Source organism: Siniperca chuatsi, linkage group LG15 (genome assembly GCF_020085105.1).
Source record: "Siniperca chuatsi isolate FFG_IHB_CAS linkage group LG15, ASM2008510v1, whole genome shotgun sequence".
In the NCBI taxonomy this organism is placed as follows: Eukaryota; Metazoa; Chordata; class Actinopteri; order Centrarchiformes; family Sinipercidae; genus Siniperca; species Siniperca chuatsi.
Window position 1 is genome coordinate 25,483,045 of NC_058056.1, and position 20,772 is coordinate 25,503,816.

General features: G+C 39.0%; 2 protein-coding genes and 1 long non-coding RNA gene across 6 annotated transcripts in view; 2 read left to right on the forward strand and 1 right to left on the reverse strand.

Moving 5' to 3' along the window:
- Positions 1-1,041: 1,041 nt before the first annotated feature.
- LOC122861365 overlaps positions 1,042-20,772 on the reverse strand; it is a 59,370-nt gene continuing 39,639 nt past the window's right edge. Inside the window, exon 5 of the long non-coding RNA XR_006374479.1 lies at positions 1,042-1,192. This is a non-coding gene — a long non-coding RNA (uncharacterized LOC122861365). The remainder of the gene's footprint in view (positions 1,193-20,772) is intronic.
- On the forward strand, positions 2,230-8,768 carry cdca4 (cell division cycle associated 4). 4 transcript variants are annotated; one of them, XM_044165584.1, is made up of 3 exons: positions 2,233-2,387; positions 5,636-5,773; positions 6,119-8,768. In XM_044165584.1, the coding sequence occupies exon 3, from the start codon at positions 6,128-6,130 to the stop codon at positions 7,046-7,048; it is 921 nt and encodes a 306-aa protein (XP_044021519.1). In that variant the 5' UTR covers positions 2,233-2,387; positions 5,636-5,773; positions 6,119-6,127; the 3' UTR covers positions 7,049-8,768. The 4 variants fall into 4 exon arrangements, with proteins under 4 accessions (XP_044021517.1, XP_044021519.1, XP_044021518.1 ...); XM_044165582.1 differs by lacking the exon at positions 5,636-5,773 and having other exon boundaries at positions 2,230-2,387; XM_044165583.1 differs by lacking the exon at positions 2,233-2,387 and having other exon boundaries at positions 2,400-5,773.
- si:dkey-177p2.6 (uncharacterized protein LOC568712 homolog) lies at positions 14,288-19,964 on the forward strand. Its single transcript, XM_044165585.1, has 2 exons — positions 14,288-14,552; positions 16,349-19,964. The coding sequence occupies exon 2, from the start codon at positions 16,353-16,355 to the stop codon at positions 17,139-17,141; it is 789 nt and encodes a 262-aa protein (XP_044021520.1). The 5' UTR covers positions 14,288-14,552; positions 16,349-16,352; the 3' UTR covers positions 17,142-19,964.

Genomic DNA, 20,772 nt, shown 5'->3' on the forward strand with positions numbered 1-20,772 from the left:
TTGGAGATGGAGGTAAAATAAACAAATACTTCATTGTTTTCATTGTCAAATTTATGTTTCAGGGTTGACAGATGGTTTGAAAAGCGACTAAGCGTGGTCAGAACTCACATGAGAAAACGTTGATTTGTGAAAGATATGTTTGCCGGTGTTGCTACATCCATAAACATCCCGCCCGATCAGTACTGCACATGTGCAACTCTCAACAGAGATGAGAAGGAAGCGAGATGGCTCACTCATTAGCTGCTTCCATTCACTATATATATGTAGTTTCCTTATTTTGTCATATATCAGATTTATGTATGCTGGGCCAACTGTTATTTCTGTCTGCTCTGTATATACAGCAGCTATTGCATGTCTGTCCTGGAATTTACATTTATGTTTGTCCAAAGCAAGAGGAATCCTTCCTCTGTTACTTTTCCTGAGGTTTCTCCCTTTTTTCCTGGTTAAAGGCTTTTCTTGTGGAAGTTTTCCTCATTGAATTGAGGGTGCAAGGACGGGGGCTGTCATATGTTGTACAGACTGTAAAGCCCTTTGAGGTAAATTTGTGATTTTGGGCTATATAAATAAAGGTGTGTAAATTATGTCCTACAGTTAGCCACCTTAAGGCCACAAAAATCAAAGAGTCTTTATTTAATCATCACTTTTCAAAAGGAAATATTGTACTTTTTACTCCATTACATTTATCTGACAACTATAGTTACTAGCTACTTTACATACAAAAGGTCAGGTTTTACATACAAAACACATGATGAGCTTGTCAAATATGATGCACAGATTATGCAACAGTATATAAAATTAACCCCAACTAACTCCACCAACTACAACAATAAAATGCTACTTTCACATTAAAGCATCAGCAATAATAATCTAACAATATAATATATAATAGCATAACACTCCTGTGGTACATTTTTCTGCATTGATTACTTTAGTTACAAAACTACATTTTGCTAATAATAGTTTACTTAATAAGTAATATTTCCAATGCAGGACTTTAACTAATATAATCTAAAAATGCCCCACTACAAGTAAATGCCCTTCAAAAGTACTATCAACAAAATACACTTAAAGTATTAAAAGTACTGTTGTAGCTGGTCGAGGTGGAGCTAACTTTAACTACTTTATGTACAGTTTCACTACTTTCGTCCAGTGGTTCCCAACTTGGGGGTAGGGCCCTTATCACAGGATGAATCTGAGGGGTCGTGAGATGATTAATGGGAGAGGAAAGAAAAAAAAAACAGGTGAACAGTTACTTAAATGAAACCATCTGAGAAGTTTAGAGGAGAAATCTGTTATTGGTGGAACTGCTAACAACTCAAAGACATCTGAAACACGACAAGGGGCCCCAAATGCTTTTAGTAAGAGGCGACAAGCCTTCTCTTAAACAATGCATCGTACTGTACGAGCTTATCGTGTGTTTTTTCAATGAAAAATGTTAATCTGAAGAAAGAAACTGAAAAGAAACATGTAACTATACCTGTCAGATAAAGGTAGTGGAGTAACATATATAAATATTTCTTATTTATTGTTATTGATATCATATACCTCAATTACTCTCGACAGTACATGCACCTCCACTTATTACTATTACTTATTACTTATTTGGTTACATTGTATTATTATACTGTACTTTCATCATCAACCGGTAAACCCACTTGGTACTCGACACTTAGTTTATCTTATACTTATACCGACCTGATACTTAATTTATTTTCTGACCTGTTTTATAGTGTATCATATTGTTTTCTAGTACTTTCTCCTGTGTGCACTGACGTAAAGGCAAGCTACTGTAACAAAGAGTTTCCCTACGGGGATCAATAAAGTATTTCTGATTCTGATAAGTGTGAGATGTAGTGGATTAGAAGTATAAAGTGGCATATAATGGAAACTCAAGTAAAGTTCAATTACCTCAAAAATGTGCTTCAGTACTTGAGTAAATGTTTCCACCACTGGGTACTGCTATTTTTATTTTTATTTTTTAACTTATGTGAATAATTCCTCCACCACTGTTTTTCTTTGGTTTAAAAAAAAAAAAAAAAGGTAAGTAAATATAAATGTAGTGCAAATGCAGAGCGAATAACTTGTGACCTTTTATTTCTTGCTCTCGACGCCAACCACAGGCTTTCACTTGTTTTGTCAAATTAAAGCATTAGCAGAAGAGAAAACCGGGGAGAAATCATTAGAGAGGAATCCCAGGCATATGGCTGGCTTTTGTCGGCTCCCCTCCCCCTCCCTTCCTTCCCTCCTGCCGTCCGCTCCGCAGCAGCAGGACAGAGGTAGTTCAGTTTTTGAAGCCGTGGCATGAATGATCTCATCTGAACCTGATCTCCGCTCTCCCTGCCGTCGATCCTATGACCGAGACGGGAATAAAATAACACAAACACGAGGTGAGTACGGCTACCCGGCGATAGTCGTTTTAACCAGGCACCCGGGTGACCGTTTGTTGTTTTTAGGAACTTAACAGCCCAGCCGCGGCGAAAACTCTTGTTTTTGGCTAGAAAGGAGGAAGGACCGCGGAGGATGTGTGGGTGGGCGCTTTTAGCTAATTAGCTTTACGCTTGCTAGCATTCTTTTTTTTTTTTTTGAATGAGAGGAAATGGCCAAAGAAGGCCAAACTGAGACGAATGCCAATCGTTTTGTACCTCCACGGAGGAATCGTTTTTTTCCCCGTTTCACTGAACATCTTAGCCCGGTTAGCTAGCGGCAGCTCATAAGCGTAAAGTCAGATCCGTAGCATAGCTAGCCGGCTAGCTGTTAGCTACTAGCGCAAAATGGCCTCATTGTCGCTCGGTAGCTGTGATGCTGAAAAGACAAAGCATGCGGCAGTCACGGCCGACAGCTCCGAACCGCTCTTTACAGCGGCTGTGACGGCTTTAACATGGCGGCTGATAGCGGTTACATTGTGTTTTTGATGGGGGAAGTGGGGAAAATTAATGCCGCCGTGTTGTAAGTTTATTTATTCATTTAGCACGGCGTGCTGGGGAAGTGCTGGGTTTTCAGTGTGCAGTGGGGGATGGGTCATGCTAGGAGCCATTGACGTAAAGCGAGGCTGCATTTTGTTTGGCTTCTGGCTCCTAGCATAATACAACACAGGAGCTCAGTTTAGTAGCAATGTTTTACCTGAACACTGTATTCAGTAGCGCTGTCTGACATATATAATTGTGTAATACTAATATCTGACTCCAATACTATTTATGCAATTTAAACCAGGTGATTTCTTTTTTTTTGTGGCTCTTGATGACTCATTTCCTGGTATCTTAAGTTTTTGAACATCATATGTTTCAGCATTTTCTTGTCAAATCTTGTTAAAACTTACTGTTAAGGCCCCTTTTAAAAAACAACAACATAAGAATGTGTAGGTTTAAATGAAATTGATTTTAATTGATTTTATTGTATTGGAAATTATCTAAATCTCAATCACTACAATTAAGCATCTATAGCAGACAAAATACGTCTCAAATCAATATATATTGACCTATAAAGTATTGCTAGCAGCACCGTTAATGATGAATGCATATAATGGCATAATAACCATGCATAATGAAGTTTAAATGTTTAAAAATAATTTGAAACTGTCAGAGGGTTTTGTCGGACTGTAGTTTTTTGGTGTACATGTATTGTGTTTTGTTATTTTTGGGTGTTCATGCAATTGTACATTCTGTAGGTTAATGTTTTTGCATCAGCTGTTCGATGTATGTTTGTCTGCTACATGTGCAAAATCAGAATGATCAAGATGTAAGCCATTTCCAGTCTGATTTTTTTTGTCTCTCTCTCTTTTTTAACAATAAAGAAAATATATAAAACAAATATTGACCTTTACTCTGTAGATTTATGGTATTTACAGTTAAATTAATATCAAGGTGGAATCCTTGAGATTTAACCCCAAAATGCTAAACTATAGGGTGTTCAAAAACCAGATTAATCAATATACCTGTTTTAAAAAAATAAATAAATAAAAAAATCTGTCATGTCCAAAACTGTTTTTTAATTCTCTGTGCAGTGTGCTTTCTCTCAGGTTGTAGGTCTTCCTGGTTGTATTTCATTTCTTGTTCACTTTTTATTTAATTTAATTTTTTTTTTTTTTTTTTTTTTTTTTTTTTTTTACACATTGTTGTTTTCCTTCAGGGAGCTAGTTCTCTCTAGTGTCTCTTGTTTAACAGGGGCCAGCCACAAATGCACCACACAAGAAGACAACATATGTCCATAATTGTTTTCTCACCCTTTTGTATTTTAGATCTCCGGGTACCTTCAAAAATGACTTTTTTTCCTATTCTGTCCACTGTCAGGAAATGTTTTTCTGTATGCAAGCAATGACTCAAAGATCTTTTAGATCCATTTCTTTTTTGGTATGGGTTATAACTTTTTGAAAATATGGTGCTGATTCCAGATTATTCATCTGATCAATAAGGTGAAGCCAGTAGCTGTAATTTAATCACTTTTTCTCATTTTATGTCAGGTTTTCATGTGTGTAAAGAAGCACAGTACCTCCCTCTATTGACGGTTGAAGTAAAGGAGCGTTTACAATCCATTCCTAATTAGAAATCACTCAATTTTTGGATTACATGTTTGATTATATGTTGATAAAATGTTTAATTATGTTTTTGTCATCCCAGTTTTTGGCTGTAAAATCGTGCACAGCACCCCTGAGTACTACAATGTGTTAACTGTAAGATGGTATGTAATTTTCACAGGTCGTAGGGCCTTAGTTTTGCCTGGCATGAAAAACAAATTCTGCTTTGTTGGTGCGGCGATAAATTGTGACAACAACTTAGTGCATTAAGTTTCATCTTGGTTTCCACAGAAGAGTGGGCAGTTTTTGTAAAATTGTTAACACCTCTTTGCTGTTTGATTTCTATTCTGTAAACCCTAATGCTATGCTTTTACACTCCAGCATGTATCAATACTATTTTTATTGTACCCTTGGTTTTACTTTTTTTGTGATTATTTTGTAAAAAATGTATCACAAATAGAAATTTCAAGCAAGTGGATTCATTCACCCAAATGCCCTGCCCACAGGTTTTTACTCAGAGGAGACACAGCTGGACACTGCGCACTATTTTTCTGTCTGATGGAAAATTAAATGCCACAGGCTGCTGTTCAGAGATCAGTCTCCTTATTTACTTGCATCCCGTTTATTTTGGGGAGTCAGAGGGCCTTTAATGTTGGCAGGAGTGTTGTTTTGTTCCTGTAAGTCATCTGTATTCCAAACGGTGTGTAATAAGGAAGTTGACCCTATTTTTCTTCCCCTCCCTCAGTGAAGAGAAAGTGAAAATCTTGTTCTACTAGTTTTTGAAGGGTGTCGTGTGTAGATCTGGAAACCTGATATCCCTTGTAAATATTAGTGGTTCATGGTGGTATATTGTATTGTGTAATATTGTAAATGCTATTATTTTCCATATTCTTATCACTTTTCCCCTTAAAAGCACCTTATTGATTAGGATATTTTCTTGATCACAGGTGGCAGTGGGAAAGAATCTAAGTGCACTGATCATGTAACTTGAGTGCTGTTTTTGTTTTCTGACAAAGGTCTCTCTAGTCTGTGCTTACTTTGATGCAGCGTCGGCATTTAGTTGGTAACCATGCTATTTTCGGTGGCTCAGTGGTCTGTTAAAAGTGTGGTTGTTCCGCCCAGCAGGAGTCTTGCCTCAGACTGGCCTAAAATGGGCAGAAATGGTGCTGAACAAAAGCTGCTTGTCGCTCGTACAAAAGTACTTGAAGCGTTGCAGCCGGGACCAAGCTGCATTGCTATTGCCTGTGCCTCTCAACAGGAAAGGTATAGCAAACTTTACGAAAAAGACTACAACAAACAATTTACTGTTTACTGTAGTTCATAAAGAGTTTAAACCTGTAGAGTTTATTGATAAAGTCACAGCTGCTGTTGAGCAGATTGTAGCCCTAGCTCCTTCATGTCCAGACACAAAAACTACACCACATAGCCTCATTACATCACACATTTACATAATTAATTACATGGCACTTATTCTTTTCACTAAGATCTTAGCTAGTGAAATTCAGTAGGCATTTTGTGTGTTTGTCAGTGTGATAAATTAGTTGCTAGTCAGATAAGTATTGTCCGTTGATGTCTGACTGTGTTTCTGTCTCCTCGTCATCACCACAGAGAGACAACATGTTCCCGAAGGGCACCAAGCGCAAGTTCTCAGACTCCGGGGAGGAGCCGGTCTCCAGTGGTGACCAGGGCCCGGCAGCTTCATCTGCGGTGCCTCGGGCGCTGACGTCCTCTTACAGCCTGCAGCGGCAGTCGCTGCTTGACATGTCGCTGATCAAGCTGCAGCTCTGCCACATGCTGGTGGAGCCAAACCTGTGCCGTTCGGTGCTCATCGCTAATACAGTGCGGCAGATCCAGGAGGAGATGACCCAGGACGGCACCTGGCAGATAATGACCCAGGCCCTGGCAGCTGCTCAGTGTCCCGCTGACCGCCTGGTAGCCACAGAGGTGCTGTGCCGGCAAACGGACGCGGCAGCTCAGGCCGGGCAGAGCCCGAAGCCCTTCTCCGTGGTTGGTCTGGAGGAAGGCTACCACGCTGAGGAGGTGGTGATGGAGGGAGACGTGGAGACAGAGGTCACCATGTCCACTTTGTCGCCCATCTCCCCCCAGCTGTCCTCTGCTTCTTACCTGGCAGGTCCCTTTGGCATGGGACCCTGCTGGGAGGAGGAAGAGGAAGACGGTGAGTGCGAGGAGGATGAAGAGGAGGACAGCGAGGAGTGTGTGTCGGAGGGAGAGGAGGGAGACCGGGACCACCTAAACGCAGACTCCAGGACAGGGGAGCAGGTTTTTGGGACATTTGAGATCAAGCACCCGGCGCCACCCCCTGACCCTGCGCTCGAGGAACTGTTTTCAGACGTGGACCCGTCCTACTATGACCTCGATACGGTGCTGACAGGCATGCAGACCGCCCCAAAGATGGGGCCTTACGATCTGCTGGAGAGCCTTTCCTCTCACGGGCCAACGACCCTGAGCTCCAGCTCGAGCTGCAGGTCAGACCTGAACGAACTGGACCACATCATGGAGATCATAGTGGGATCCTGAAACTCAGAACATTCCTCTGGCCTGTACTGATCCCTCAGACTCTTTCCAGACTATGCACAGTACACATGTGCATGTTCTGTATGTGGTATTGTTACACATGGAGATTGCTGGAGGTTTTGGGACAAGGTGGGAAATTAACAGCAAGCAAAGTAGATTTTGGGATTGGCTGTTAGAGGTGTAGTTCGTCTGCTCTAACGGCTACTTAGGCAAGTCGGCAGCTGCTGTTGGGACCTTCATCTTTTATTAAAAAAATGTAATTGGCAGTTTAAAGTAGTGAGGGTGAAATTGATGAATTTTGGGTTTCACAAGCCATCCTGGCCTGTGGGCAAAGCAGTTAGTTTCCTACTTTGTTGATGAAATCCAACACTTGACAATATCTGTGAGAGGGCAAAGATAATTACCTATACCATGATGCATTCTTATTTACGTACTTTCCATGTTTACGTCTGTCATACATTCTGTCATACTAGCTCCTTCTGGTCATATTCTTCTCTGCCATTTTGTCCATTTCTATTTATTGTTACATGGACTGAGGAACAATTCATCACACTACATGCATCAGAAACCAGAACAAATTGTAAATCCAAATCTATGAATCAATGCATATTTTCCTAAAGATTTGAGCAATTATGAATGGAATATATGTATATGTACGTATGTGTATATAGAAATATATTTTTTGCATTATACAGCTGGGGGATTTTGCAAGTATCATTTGATATTATTATTATTTTTCCCTCCCAAGCGGTTTTTAAGATTTTAATGTAGCCAGACTCGAGACAGTGTCTTCCCATGGTTTGGTATAACAAGTCGACTGTAACAGGTGTCAGGACTGGCATTGTCACACTTTATAGGCGCTGTTCTTTCATTTTCTCAAAGCTTTATGCAGGGCAGGGAAATTACTGCCAGCCACCAACAAAAGGCTGGTTTAGATTTGACTGTTTCTGGTAAGTTTACAGTATCCAGTGGACAAATTAAGTAAGTTTCCTGCCCTGCTTTACACACAGATCTAATAACAATAATATTAATAATGACAGCTTTTCTGAAAGCATTTGGAGAGACCACGGGGTGATAACTGCATCAAGAAGCCATATTTCTTTCTCATTTGTTAGTACTACAAATGAGGAATTCTGTGTGTTTAACCCAATCTAATTTATTGTTTTATTTATTGTATTTATTATATCTAGGTACAGACATGCCACATTGACTTATCAAATCAACCATGAGGCCCGATGAAATTATATTTATCCAAATTTTGCCCTCTGTTCTGAATGCAGTACCTATTTATTCCTCACATTTTTTTATTATTATTATTAGTAATAATAATAACAACAACTGGGTTACTATTTAAATCACTATGCAGCTCTGTCATACGTGTTTCAAAATGATTGTATACGACTCAAATGTCCTTTAATTCCTTTATGCAAACAGTTGCCTTTCTCCTAAAGATGTGGAAAATCAAATGCATTTTTCAAAATTGTTCCTTATCATCGTGATGAAGAGATTAACTCAGGCAAACAAAATGTATTGACAAAAATACAGTATTACGACACGCTTAATACCTTACCACAACACTCCTGAAGGATGTCACTCTGGTCTGAATGGGAGCTAGAACTTCAAAGACTAATTACCGTTGTAAAATGTATGCATTTTTTTATATTAAGGAAAAAACATTGTAGCATCTTTGTAAATATTTTTTATAATAAAAGGTGCAACTATTGATTGTGTGGTGTGGGTTGGATCACTTATTTTAGTATTAGGCATAAACAGTATTTTTTTTTACTGCTTTTATTATAGACCTTTGGATTTGGGTGAGCTCAAAGGACAAGGCTGGTAATAAACAATATATATTTCTTATTGTCATCAATACCTATGAATTAGACCAAACCCAATAATGTGTTAGTTCTTCTCAACACTTTGGTGACTTTCCTATCCTGTCTGTGGCACTCAGCCCCAAGCCCATTCATTTCTACTGAAGTCAAATCTTTAAAAACTAGTCACAAATATATACTTTACTGAGTATTTTTAAAGTCTATTTCCTGAAACAGCTGGGCACTGTAGTTTTTAGCAAATGTTACTCGAACATGAGTAAGTAGTGCATTTGTTGGGGACTATTTCCAGCAGCAGGACGGTGTATGCATGATTGATTCTAAATAAACTACATGTTTATCATATTGAATGAACATGTCACCCAGTGCAGCAGTGTGGCACATTAATGTGTTTTTAAGAGTCTGCGGACAACAGTGGCGCTCTCTGGCACAGAGGAGTAAGATATATCAGGCTTTGGATACACAATACTTTTTTGTAGGATCGAGTCATTGCTGGGTTTGGTGTTTGCATTGGATTTGTCGACAATAAGAAAAATACAGAATATCGCCAATCTTACCCATTTAATGTGTTCTTTCAAAATTTTAGTTTCTAGTGGTGACTGTTCAGATGCAAGCATTATTGTTATTTTCATTGAAAGCAATAGATCACTGACTGAGACAACTATTTGGAACTGAATTAAGAGTAAATGGGCAGTTGTATGTGTCTGTACCGTACAAAGACACTAAAGAGGCCAAACATACCTGCGTCAGTGAACTGCATCGGTATTTGGAGTTGTTGTGACAAAATAATTCAAAACGAAATCACTATTAAAATCAGAAAATAACTCATGAAATTATATGCAATCCTGCAGAATGAATGAAGAATGAATTTCTACTCGGGAGCTGCCAAGATCAGGTCAGTCCTGACGGTGTTAAGTGCCTTGCTCAGGGGAATTGCTACAGTGACTGCTTTTATTTGAGTGTGTTTGTAGTTTTTGTGAGTAGATTTTCCTTTGTAGTAACATAAAAATGCTGAGTGAATTAGATGTGACTCAGCTGTAATTTGGCTGCAGAAGGACCTTTGTCCTCACGTGCTCTCACATGACGATGTTTGACCGTGAGATTCTGCATTAGATATGCAGAGAGAGTTACAATGGATTCAACAGAACAAGACTTGTCTGTTTGCAGCTCAGGACATGCATACAGCTGACCTGTACACAGTGGAAATAGGGATTTTCTATTAATAATGAATGCTTTTATTTTAGTCTACTGAAGAGAGACCTTTCATATTGTTAAACATGCAACAGTTAAATAAAAATCTCAAAGTCTTGTTTGAAACTGTCAAAAGGTATTTGTTCGTAAAATTCTAGCTTACTCTGCATGTTGGCCTGCCGCCTAGTCTTGGTTTGCCTATAGTTAAAGATTAATGGCCTCTCTGTGACTCAGCAAAAAGGCAGCCTGAGGAAAAACCAAGGCATCAGAGAAAGAGACTATTATGTCTTAAAAAGCAGCAACAGAGAAAATGTAAATGCGATGCAGAAAATTCATGCAGTGTTTCAGAGATGCACTAGAAATGAAGTTTACACCATGTGATGTTAAGAAGGCATGCTTTTTCACTTGTGACATGTCTGGAAGCAATTACTCTGATCTTCAATAATAATAACAATATAATAACAACATACTGTACTTATAATACATGTGTTGTCTGCTGTAAGAGGATTGTACCACCTTTAAAAACGTGAGTGGGTTCAGGGTTAATAAGTGCTAACAGGCCACAGGTCTCATGCTGCCTTCAGGTGCTTCTCATAAACTTGAGATCTGGAGTCAAGACAAGCATTTCTCACAAATTCAAGTCAAACATTTTGGTTGGACATAACAAAATTGACCCCATAGCTAGATAAATTCTGTGTTTGTCTAACAGAGTTGAACTACTTTAAAGAAACTACCATAAAAACAACTTACAACCAAACATGTCTGTTATTTTACAACAAACCCTTAATTAACTAACCCCTGCATGCATAAAGGTTATAATTTACTTACCAGATCTTGTAGTTTGTCGGTATTTTGGCACTGATGTGAAATTTAAACAGCTCATGAGCACATGAGCATTTGGGGTTTTAAGGTGGATTTTAATGGCCATGCAATTGTCACAGAAACCACAAAATGTAGACCAGCAAACAATAAATATATTAATTTCATAATGTTGAGTTTACTTTCTGTTCAGAAGAAGAAAAAGAAAAAGGAAAGGAAAAGAAAGAAGAAGAAGAAGAAGAAGAAGAAGAAGAGGAAAGAAGAATTAGAAGTGTAGCTGTGAAAGCTTCAAGAGGAAGAGACTGAAAAACGTGAATGAAGAGTTGCCTTATTTGGTGTTTGCCTTCTCCATCTTTCCGGTCACATTCTCCCCACTTCCCTTCTGAGTCATCTGTCCCTTTAAAATGCTGCGTTCAGGTGCTGCTCGCTGCAACTTTCTAGGCCTTGCAGGCCTTCTAGATATTTCTACTGTAATACTGATATAATGATATTTGTTTGATAATATTTTAATGCATAAATACCTTTTAAATACATTGTTATTTCTATATATTCTATTTGGGTCCCCTGTTATATTCGACTTCACGTGACAACTTTTTTAATCACTGTGTCATAAGATTTGTGGCATAAAAACAGGTTTTCTGGTAAGCCAGAAAACGGTAGAAACCCTGTGTTATTGTATTATTAAAAAGGAGAGGAGAGTTATTAATAACTATCATGCTCTGCCCCCCTTAATGTCACGTCTGTCAATATTCAGAAGGAACAACACTGGACCTTCAAGTGCTACTTTTCTTGTTAGAAAAAGGCACGTTGAGAAGGACAGTGGTTCGAGTAACTACAGTGTTTTTGAAGACTGGATCTGTATGTAATCCTGAAAGACTTTTCTCACAACACAACACAACATATTTCCCCTTATGGACAGCAAAATTTGACCGATTAAGCTATTCCTTGACTCGAACAAAGATGGCAACAGGACAAGAAAGCAGCTGTCTTTTCCTGATGCATCTTAGTTTATGTCAAGGAACAGATCGAAACATAATTTTTGGGATTTTGAGTATTATCTACCACCAGTGGTGGAACATAACTAAGTACATTTACTCAAGTACTGTACTAAAGTGCACTTTTGAGGTTCTTGTACTTGACATGACAATTTCCATTTCATGTTACTTTATACTTCTACTCCACAACATTTCTGAGGGAAATATTGTACTTTTTACTCCTCTAAATTTATTTGAGAGCTATAGTTACTATTTACCTTAAAGATTAAGATATTACATAGTAAACAAATGATAAGTTTGTGAAATACGATGTATTGTTATATATTAAAGTACCCAGTGAAGTAGTTAAAATTAGGTCCACCTCAGCCAGCTACAACATTTAAATGTGACTTACATGTTATCGCATTAGTAACAACACTGACATGGGCCATTTTACTGCATAATGAGTACTTTTACTTTTGACACAGTACATTTTGCCAATAATACTGAACTTTTACTTGAATAAAATTCTGAATGCAGGACTTTTAGTAACAGAGTATGTTTACACTGTAGTATTACTACTTTTACTTTTACTTAAATAAGGAATCTGAATACTTCTTTCTCCACCAACAGTAACAGAGAATGTTTACACTGTAGTATTATTACTTTTACTTTTACTTAAATAAGGAATCTGAATACTTCTTTCTCCACCAACAGTAACAGAGTATGTTTACACTGTAGTATTATTACTTTTACTTTTACTTAAATAAGGAATCTGAATACTTCTTCCTCCCCCAACAAAGTTAAAAGAGCCAAAAAACAGGACAAAAGGGAAACAAAACCAAGAAGGAACGGTGTCTCCATCCCGTATGTATCTGGACTGTCTGAAAAACTACAAAGGATCTTTAGACAGCACGATGTTCCTGTTTTCTTTAAACCAGGCAACACTTTAAGACAGAAACTCGTTCATCCTAAAGACAAGATACCCACACAGAAACAGAGCAATGTAGTTTATTCAATTCAATGCAGTGAGGAAAACTGCAAAGAACGGTACATAGGTGCGACTAAACAGCCACTTCACAAAAGACTTTATCAGCACAGACGACACGCTAACTCGGGATTGCAGAGCGCCGTGCATTTGCATCTAAAAGCTACAAACCGCACATTTGAAGACAGCGAGGTTAAGATTCTAAGTAGAGAGAAGAGTTGGTTTGAAAGAGGAGTCAAAGAAGCCATTTTTGTGAAAAAAGAAAACCCCTCTTTGAATAGAAATGGTGGTCTGAGATTCAACTTGCCAACTGTTTACCACAGTGTATTAACACCATGGTCAAGCCAATCATATGCTAATCAGGTACTTAACAGTGATGAGGGAGGTGCAGCCAGAAAACAATAGGGCTGCTTACTGATTACTGGGCCATCATGGAAACAAAAGAAGGTCAGTTTCAGGTGAAACTAGGCAGGTTAAACAGCAGACACTCAGGAAGACTCCTCCCTGAGGGCAGGGCTTAAGGAACACAGAGTAGCTTAAATTTCTGAGTTCTCAGACCATTTTCACAATTGAGAATGACTTCCGGATGGGAGCCGAAACGTCTTGATTCTGAAAACAGTGTCCAGATGACTACAATGAAACCTTTTCTACGAAGTTCTTCCACCACCGTCAACCATAGTGGTTCTTGTAGTGATGCAGGCTCAGTTTTAGTGTCTGTTGTATTTAACACTACGATCAGGATTTCCATTCATACTTTATCACTTGTTGGACAACATAGATCCCTGTCATCACTGGTGGAATGTAACTAAGTACATTTACTCAAGTACTGTACTTAAGTATTCATGCTACCTTATACTTCTACTCCACTACATTTTGGAAGCCAATATTGTACTTTTTACTTCACTACTTTTATTTGAAAACATTAGTTACTTGTTGCTTTGCAGATTCAGATTATTATTAATACAATATTTAAATCAACTAATAACTTGTGAATTATTATTATAGATTAAGAAACCCAGTAGTATATAAAGTAGTTGAAATTAGCTCCACCATTACCAGCTGCAACATTAGTGATACACATTAATGCATCGCTAATTAGAATCCAGTGATATAATGATTATTCTGAAATAGGCCATTCTGAATAATGAGTACTTTTACTTTTGGTGTGTTAAGTATATTTTGATGCTAACTCGCTAACTTACTTATGTACTTTTACTTAAGTAAGATTTTAACTGCAGGCTGACTTTTACTTTATTAAAAGCATTTATTACACTGTGATATTGCTAGTTTTACTTAAGTAAAAGATCGGAGTACTTCTTCCACAAACGCGTGTCACAACTAAAAACCAAATGTCCCCGATCACACTGACCACTTTCGGCGATCACGTGTGCTCCGATGTGGTTTCCGATTTTTTCAAGCCGCACTTGAACGCAGCGGCAGCCCGCTGTCGGAACCAAACGGCCGCACATTTAGCTGCCCCGTGAGTAGCGTGGGTGGAGGCTTGATCAGCGGGTGAACGTACCAATCATATCCGCCCGTGAGCTCCGGAGCTCCCCGCGGCTCCGCCTCCTCCCCCCGCTGCCTGGACCGAACATTCCTCATATTCCTGGGGCTCGATAGCAGAGGAACGCGGCGACGAAACGAAACGAGCCGAAGACACGACGGATTCACACAACTCATGACACTTTAGAAGGGCACGTAAGGTTGGTTTTTAACCTCTTTTTATTATTCACTTAAAATTTCCTCGATTTTTACCCTTTAACTTGGTTTAAACAGAGCTAGTGTTTCCCCACTTAAGTCCGGGGACCGTTTAAGGGTTGGGGGTGTTCATGGGGGAAATATGTAGGATGGAGTGAAATTATTCGCTAATTTTACTACTTTAAAGAGAGGAAATTGTAGGAATAAGTTATTTAATAATACAATTTACTTTCTTAGGTTGTTCATCTCTCTATTAAATCAGACCAGGCAGCTTTTAATCTCTTCAGATGGGGGTCAAACTCTCATTAAATGGGGTTTCATGTGTACTCATTTGTTATTTGGGGAAACATTTGAGAGACAATGACCTACAGCTAACGAAGCCATGTCTGTGTGGATGAGTAAAGTCTCTCAGCCTGCAGGGGTGTCTAACAGTGAGTCATAACAGTTATAATGTTCACCTTTTCAGATGTCTTAAATGGAAAAACTCTAACGTTCACCCTGTAAACTTAAGCAGTTTGAGCAGCATTTGTCTGCAAGTCTATTTCTGATGTCAAGAAAATCTCTTTTGGAGCTGATCAAATGAAAGTGAATGTTAAAACTAGCCATGTCTGCTAGGTTGGTGCTATTACATAAAGGTTTATTACATTTAAAAAAAAAAGCTGATGTGATCCTGAATGTGTCTCAGTGTAGCCAAAAAATAATTACCTAGTATTAAGATCTTTTACAAAAGTAAAATTAGCAATACTACAGTGTAAAAATACTCTGTTACAAGTAAAAGTCCTGCATTCAAAATGTTACGTAAGTAAAAGTACACAAGTATTAGCATCAAAATGTATTTAAAGTACCAAAAGTAAAAGTACTCATTATGCAGAATGGCCCATTTCAGAATAATATATATTATGTTATTGGATTATAAACAGTGATGCATTATATGTGCACATCCTTTAATGTTATAGCTGGTAAAGGTGGAGCTCATTTCAGCTACTTTATATACTGCTGGGTAGCTTACAGTAACCTATAATAATACATCATAAATGATTTGTTGATTATATTTTGTATTACTAATGTAATGGAGTAAAAAGTACAATATTTCCCTCTGAAGTGTAGTAGAGTAGAAGTATAAAGTAGCATAAAATGGTATACTATATATAAATATACTTAGTTTCACTCCACCACTGGGTCTCAGATACTGTATAACCTGGATTTCCTATTTGCTGACAACTGAGCAGACAAAGTCTCCACCAATGACTTTACAAATTACAGGTGCTTGTGTCTCTTAGAGCTGAAACGATTAGTCAATTAATCAATTCATAGATCTACAGAACATTAATCGGCAATCATTTTGATTATTAATTAATCGTTTAAATAATTTTTTAAGCAAAAATGGTTAAATTATTTGGTTTTCTAAATCTTATATTTGTTTATTTCGATCTCTTTTAGCTCATATATACACGATTATAAATGCCTGCACACATACACACATTCAGTTAAAATATAATCATATAGTTACATAAATAGTATATGCACATACACATATGTATATACAAAATAAATCAAGAAAATGATCTATAGATTAATCGATAATGAAAATAGTTAGTTGCAGTCTGTCTTAAAGAGTTGATAACACTAATTTTGACAATTTTCCAATCTGACAAAAAGGCAATTTTGCAGAAAACCACTGAATGCATGTGGTGTTTTGCCATGAAATATAATAATAATATATCTGTAATAATATATATATGTCTTTAAAATTCATATTGGTTATTGTACATCAAGTGTAACTGGTAATCTATTAATCTAGGTCGATGTTGGGGCGCGGCGTGAAGCGGAAGTGGAGCTGCTTGGGGGAGCTGGAGGCTGAGACCCTCCCTGCTGCAGCAGAAAAGGAGAAGAATGGGGAGGAAGATGTGGAAGACGAGGGCGGGTTCCTTTTGGGTCCGTCCAAATCCGACATGAGCCACCTGCAGCAGCGTCAGCTGGTTCTCGGCCTCTGCTTGGAGAAGCTCCAGAGCTACCAGGCCGGGATGGAGCTCAGCCTGCGTCGCTCCGTGCTGCTCATCAACACGCTCAGGCAGATCCAGGAGGACATGCAGAGCGATGGGGTGGGAACCTGCACGTCGGAGGCACTCCGCAACGGCGTCCACGCTGACTCCTGCCTTCTCAGGGACGACTTCAGGGAGGACATGCCAGTTACATGCCCCGGGTGTGCAGAGGGTGATGGGGACAACCTATCTCTGTCTCCGCCGCTGTCCCCAGAATTCCCCTCTCAGGAGGCAAACAGTTCGCCCGACTCGCAGAAATCACTGCCTGCTGCAACGATCAATGCTTTTAGTGATGCAGTAAACGCCATGGGCTACCTCAGCGACCTCGCACTAGATGACATCTTTGAGGACATTGACACATCAATGTACGAGACTTCAGATCTGCCTTCTGCCTGGGCGGCGGGCTCCCTGTGGCCCGTCAGTGTGTCGCTTTGGGCGGATGAGGACGTGAAAATGCGCTCTCCCAGCCATGCCGCAGCTGGGAGTCTCCAGTCATGTCTGATGGACATGAATGAGCTGGACCACATCATGGAGATTCTGGTAAAGTCCTGATCGCCAAGACAAACTCCTGAACATTTACTCCACTTGGTTAATCAAGGATTCAGAGTCTGACAGTGGAGACGGGGAACAAGGACTGATTTGAGGGTTGATAGACTCTAATGTGACCTTGGATCTTTAAGGCTCCATCTGATATTTTGGGTGAAAATGTGTTTTAAGCTTCAGCTAGTTTTAGGTAGATTAAACAATAATTCTTATGCACTTAACTCATTTAAAAGGAACCATCCAACATCCTGAGTTATGTACATGAGCGGATGAAGAATCCAGTTTAAAAGGAAACTTAAAGAAAAATCCACTTTTAAACACTTTTATACTGTTTTTGGTTGTTATAACTCAGGTGGAGAAGTCGCCAAACACACTTTAAGTGATGTGAAGGCACATACAGATATTTCTAAAAGTCTCAGTGGAATTAAATGGTAGAAATTTCTAGCTATCAAATATTACTGTTGACATTCAACAAGGAGAAATGCATTTTTTAACAGACAGAGAGACCAATTTCTGCACCCACAGTAGCAGGAAACAGAACAGATAGCTCTGCAGTTTCAGGACAGGTTGTGTTTTGAGCAGTGGGTGAATAACCTGTAGTAAAAGTAGATGAGCCTTGTCTAGACAAATTTGCAAAAAAAAAAGTGCAGTGCAACACATGTAAGGGAAGTGTTGTAACGGACAGGATTAGACAGCATAAATTGATGCCATGTGACAGTGGATTTTGGTAAAACTTTAAATGCAGATGGAACCTTAAATGTTCAACCTCACAGTGTTTATGCCATTTTACTCTCCTGATTTATCAAGTTTTAGTAAAAGCAGCAGCAACTCTCTGAGTGAATCCACCAGTGAAGAAGCAACCTGAGCTGCCATGGTTTGTGCGTCACTCAGGCTGTTAGATCAGACCTGGGTTGATTATTAATTGAAATCCCTTCAATTACTTAAGAGGCTGTGCTTCAGCCAGCCAGGAGGGCAAAGGCCTGGGATTCCTTTCCATATGAATGTTTTTTATCGCTCCATGTAGGATCTTTAAATTAGAAACTGACATCAGCCAAACGTCTTTGTGGCTGTGGTCATGCAGCGGTCAGAGGGTGGACGGTCTATATATTTATTTGGCTTGTGAAAAGAAGAATGTGGCCACTGAATTTGGGGTTTAACCAGCCAAAGTAGCTTCCATTCTCTGAAGATGAATGCCACTTTCACGTCGTATCAGAAGAAGCGTGAGAAATGGATGACATCTTGTTGCTTCGATAGAGAAAGGGTAAAATGTTTTAACTTGTTGGAACGCCTTTATCTAATATTATTCTTATTTATGAATGAAAAATCAACCACAAACTACAGCAGATATTATTTGTTCTTTGAATGTAGAGTCTATTGTTTAGGTGTGAGTGTAACTTATAATTTAGATCTTTATGATTTTGGACTGTCAATGTATTGGCTGCCATGTCTACTGCTTTTGTTGACACTCTTGCACCATTTGTGACATCAAATGGGACAAACTATCAGAGGCCGTGTAAGAAATATACTCATCTTTTCAGCATAAGGTTGATGTGAACAGTTTATCCTTCTCGGCAGCTGGTATTTATGATAAATGCAACGTGTCATTAACGCAGCATAAAACATATATTTTAAATAGTAATGTAATCCCATTCTGGTTCTGACTGAGGAGCTGATCGCCTCAAGTCAACAATCAGGAAAACTTTGCCATGTCTCAGAATTATAAATGACAACAGAAGCCTATGTATTTTTATGGCCATAATGGTATGAATTTTTATTGCAATGTTGGGTGTTTTTTAAAAACTGTTTTATATATGTTTCTACCTGAAACTCAAATCACCTGTCCATTAGAATAGATACAGTGAGTGGAGGACTGCAATGAAGCGGATACTCGACCTTCACTATATGTGGTTTACTCCTGTTCTACCTCCTGATGTCTGTTTGTTGTTGGTTTACCTGGACACTCCTGTTTTACACCGTGAGCCATGGACTGTCTGTCACTGTTTTTTATGTTATCGTTTTAACTCGGCTGAAAAATCCAATCCAATGGAATCCAATGCTTTCCTGTCAGACCAAAGTAATCCATCCTTATCCCCATCTCTTGTCTCATGTCGACAACGTGCCTTACTACTGAACCTAATTTTTATTCGTGTTGAGGTTTTTGTGGTTGTCTGAGCTCGAGCTTCATTGATAAAAAAAACCTAAGAGCTGTGTTATGTAAAGCACTGAAAGCCAGAACCGCCATCATTTCTTCTTTTTTCTGTGCTCAGTGAACACTAGTGGCATATGAGCTTAATGTATCCTGACAAGCTGACAGTGAACTATCAGAGGGAGGAGGTGGCAGCAAGGGCCAGCAGGGAAAAATAAGAGGACATGGAGGAGGAGGGGTGGGAGGAAGCAGCTTGCGTCACTTGTTCAGTAGGAGGGGTTTAGAGCTTGTTTTGCCCAGACTCAGCCCACCAACCAATCACATGAGATGTACGAGGTGCACACTGCTACTCCGACAACAACTTGTTTTTGCTCCTAATGGCTCTGTGAACAGCCTGTGAAAGAAAACCACTTTTCTGTTGTTTTTTTTTCATTTACACAATCTATCGGACAGGACTGAATACAAAAAGCAGAAAGCTGCAGTGTTATTTATAATTGTATGAAAGTACAGTGTCAGTAGGGTCTGTAAAGCACAAGCTGTATGTTGTTGATGCTGATTATGATATAAATGTAACTGAAGGATGAGTTTGCTAGGTAATAAGATGACAATTAATAATGTATTGTATTTTTCTGTGGAATATTTTATAGATTTTATTCAATAATACAGTAAAAAATACCCAAACTGTGCCTTTTGTGAGTCCTTTGACAAACTGTAAAGCAGGCCTCATTATGCAACATCACATGTTTTTGGGTCAAAGACACAAACGTTACATCCAGATTACAAAAAACTGATTGTCATTTCTGCCAACCTCTCAAAACACGTGCCTTACTGCACACCAACCATGCATACACAATGAGTACATGACTGACTGCATGTGGTTTATGGACAGGCTCTGTTTTTTTGCATCTAGAGGATTTGTTTTGCCCCGGGTTCGGCCTCCCAGGGAAACCTTTCTCTCAGACTTCACCATAATACTGCTTTTTTTACTGTGACTGGTTAACCTAAATGTGTAAACATCTCTAACCTGCAGCATTTAAATGTTAGCGCTTGTTACAGGCAGTACACAGCCTGGGAAGCTTAGCACAGGGCAAAATCTGCATCAATATATTTTTCCACATATGGCTGAAGAGTCAAATGGAAGCCAATACTGCCCTCTGGTGGCCATTTGACTGAAAAGCAGATTGTGCTGATGGTAAAAGCATGACAGTGCAGATACAAAAAGTATGTCCGGTGGCGTTAGTTGATCCTGAAGTCTGGTGTTTTTGCAGCTTCATTATGAACCTGATCCTTGCGCAAAGTCAGCTTCTGTGCACCAAATATTACTACTAGTTCTTACAGTGGGGTAACGGGGTTCCTAGGAATGTCACTTAGTTCACTGGAAACTATCCTAGTCATGGAAAGTATTGAGTGAGAAGCCTAATCTCATGTTTCACCCTCACCTCTGCTGCAGACACATCTGCAGTACTACAGGTCAATACACGAGAAGTAACAACA

Bases quoted from the DNA above. Each gene is read 5' to 3' on its own strand.
- cdca4 (XM_044165581.1), top strand. From the start codon at position 6,080: ATGTCTGACTGTGTTTCTGTCTCCTCGTCATCACCACAGAGAGACAAC.
- si:dkey-177p2.6 (XM_044165585.1), top strand. From the start codon at position 16,353: ATGTTGGGGCGCGGCGTGAAGCGGAAGTGGAGCTGCTTGGGGGAGCTG.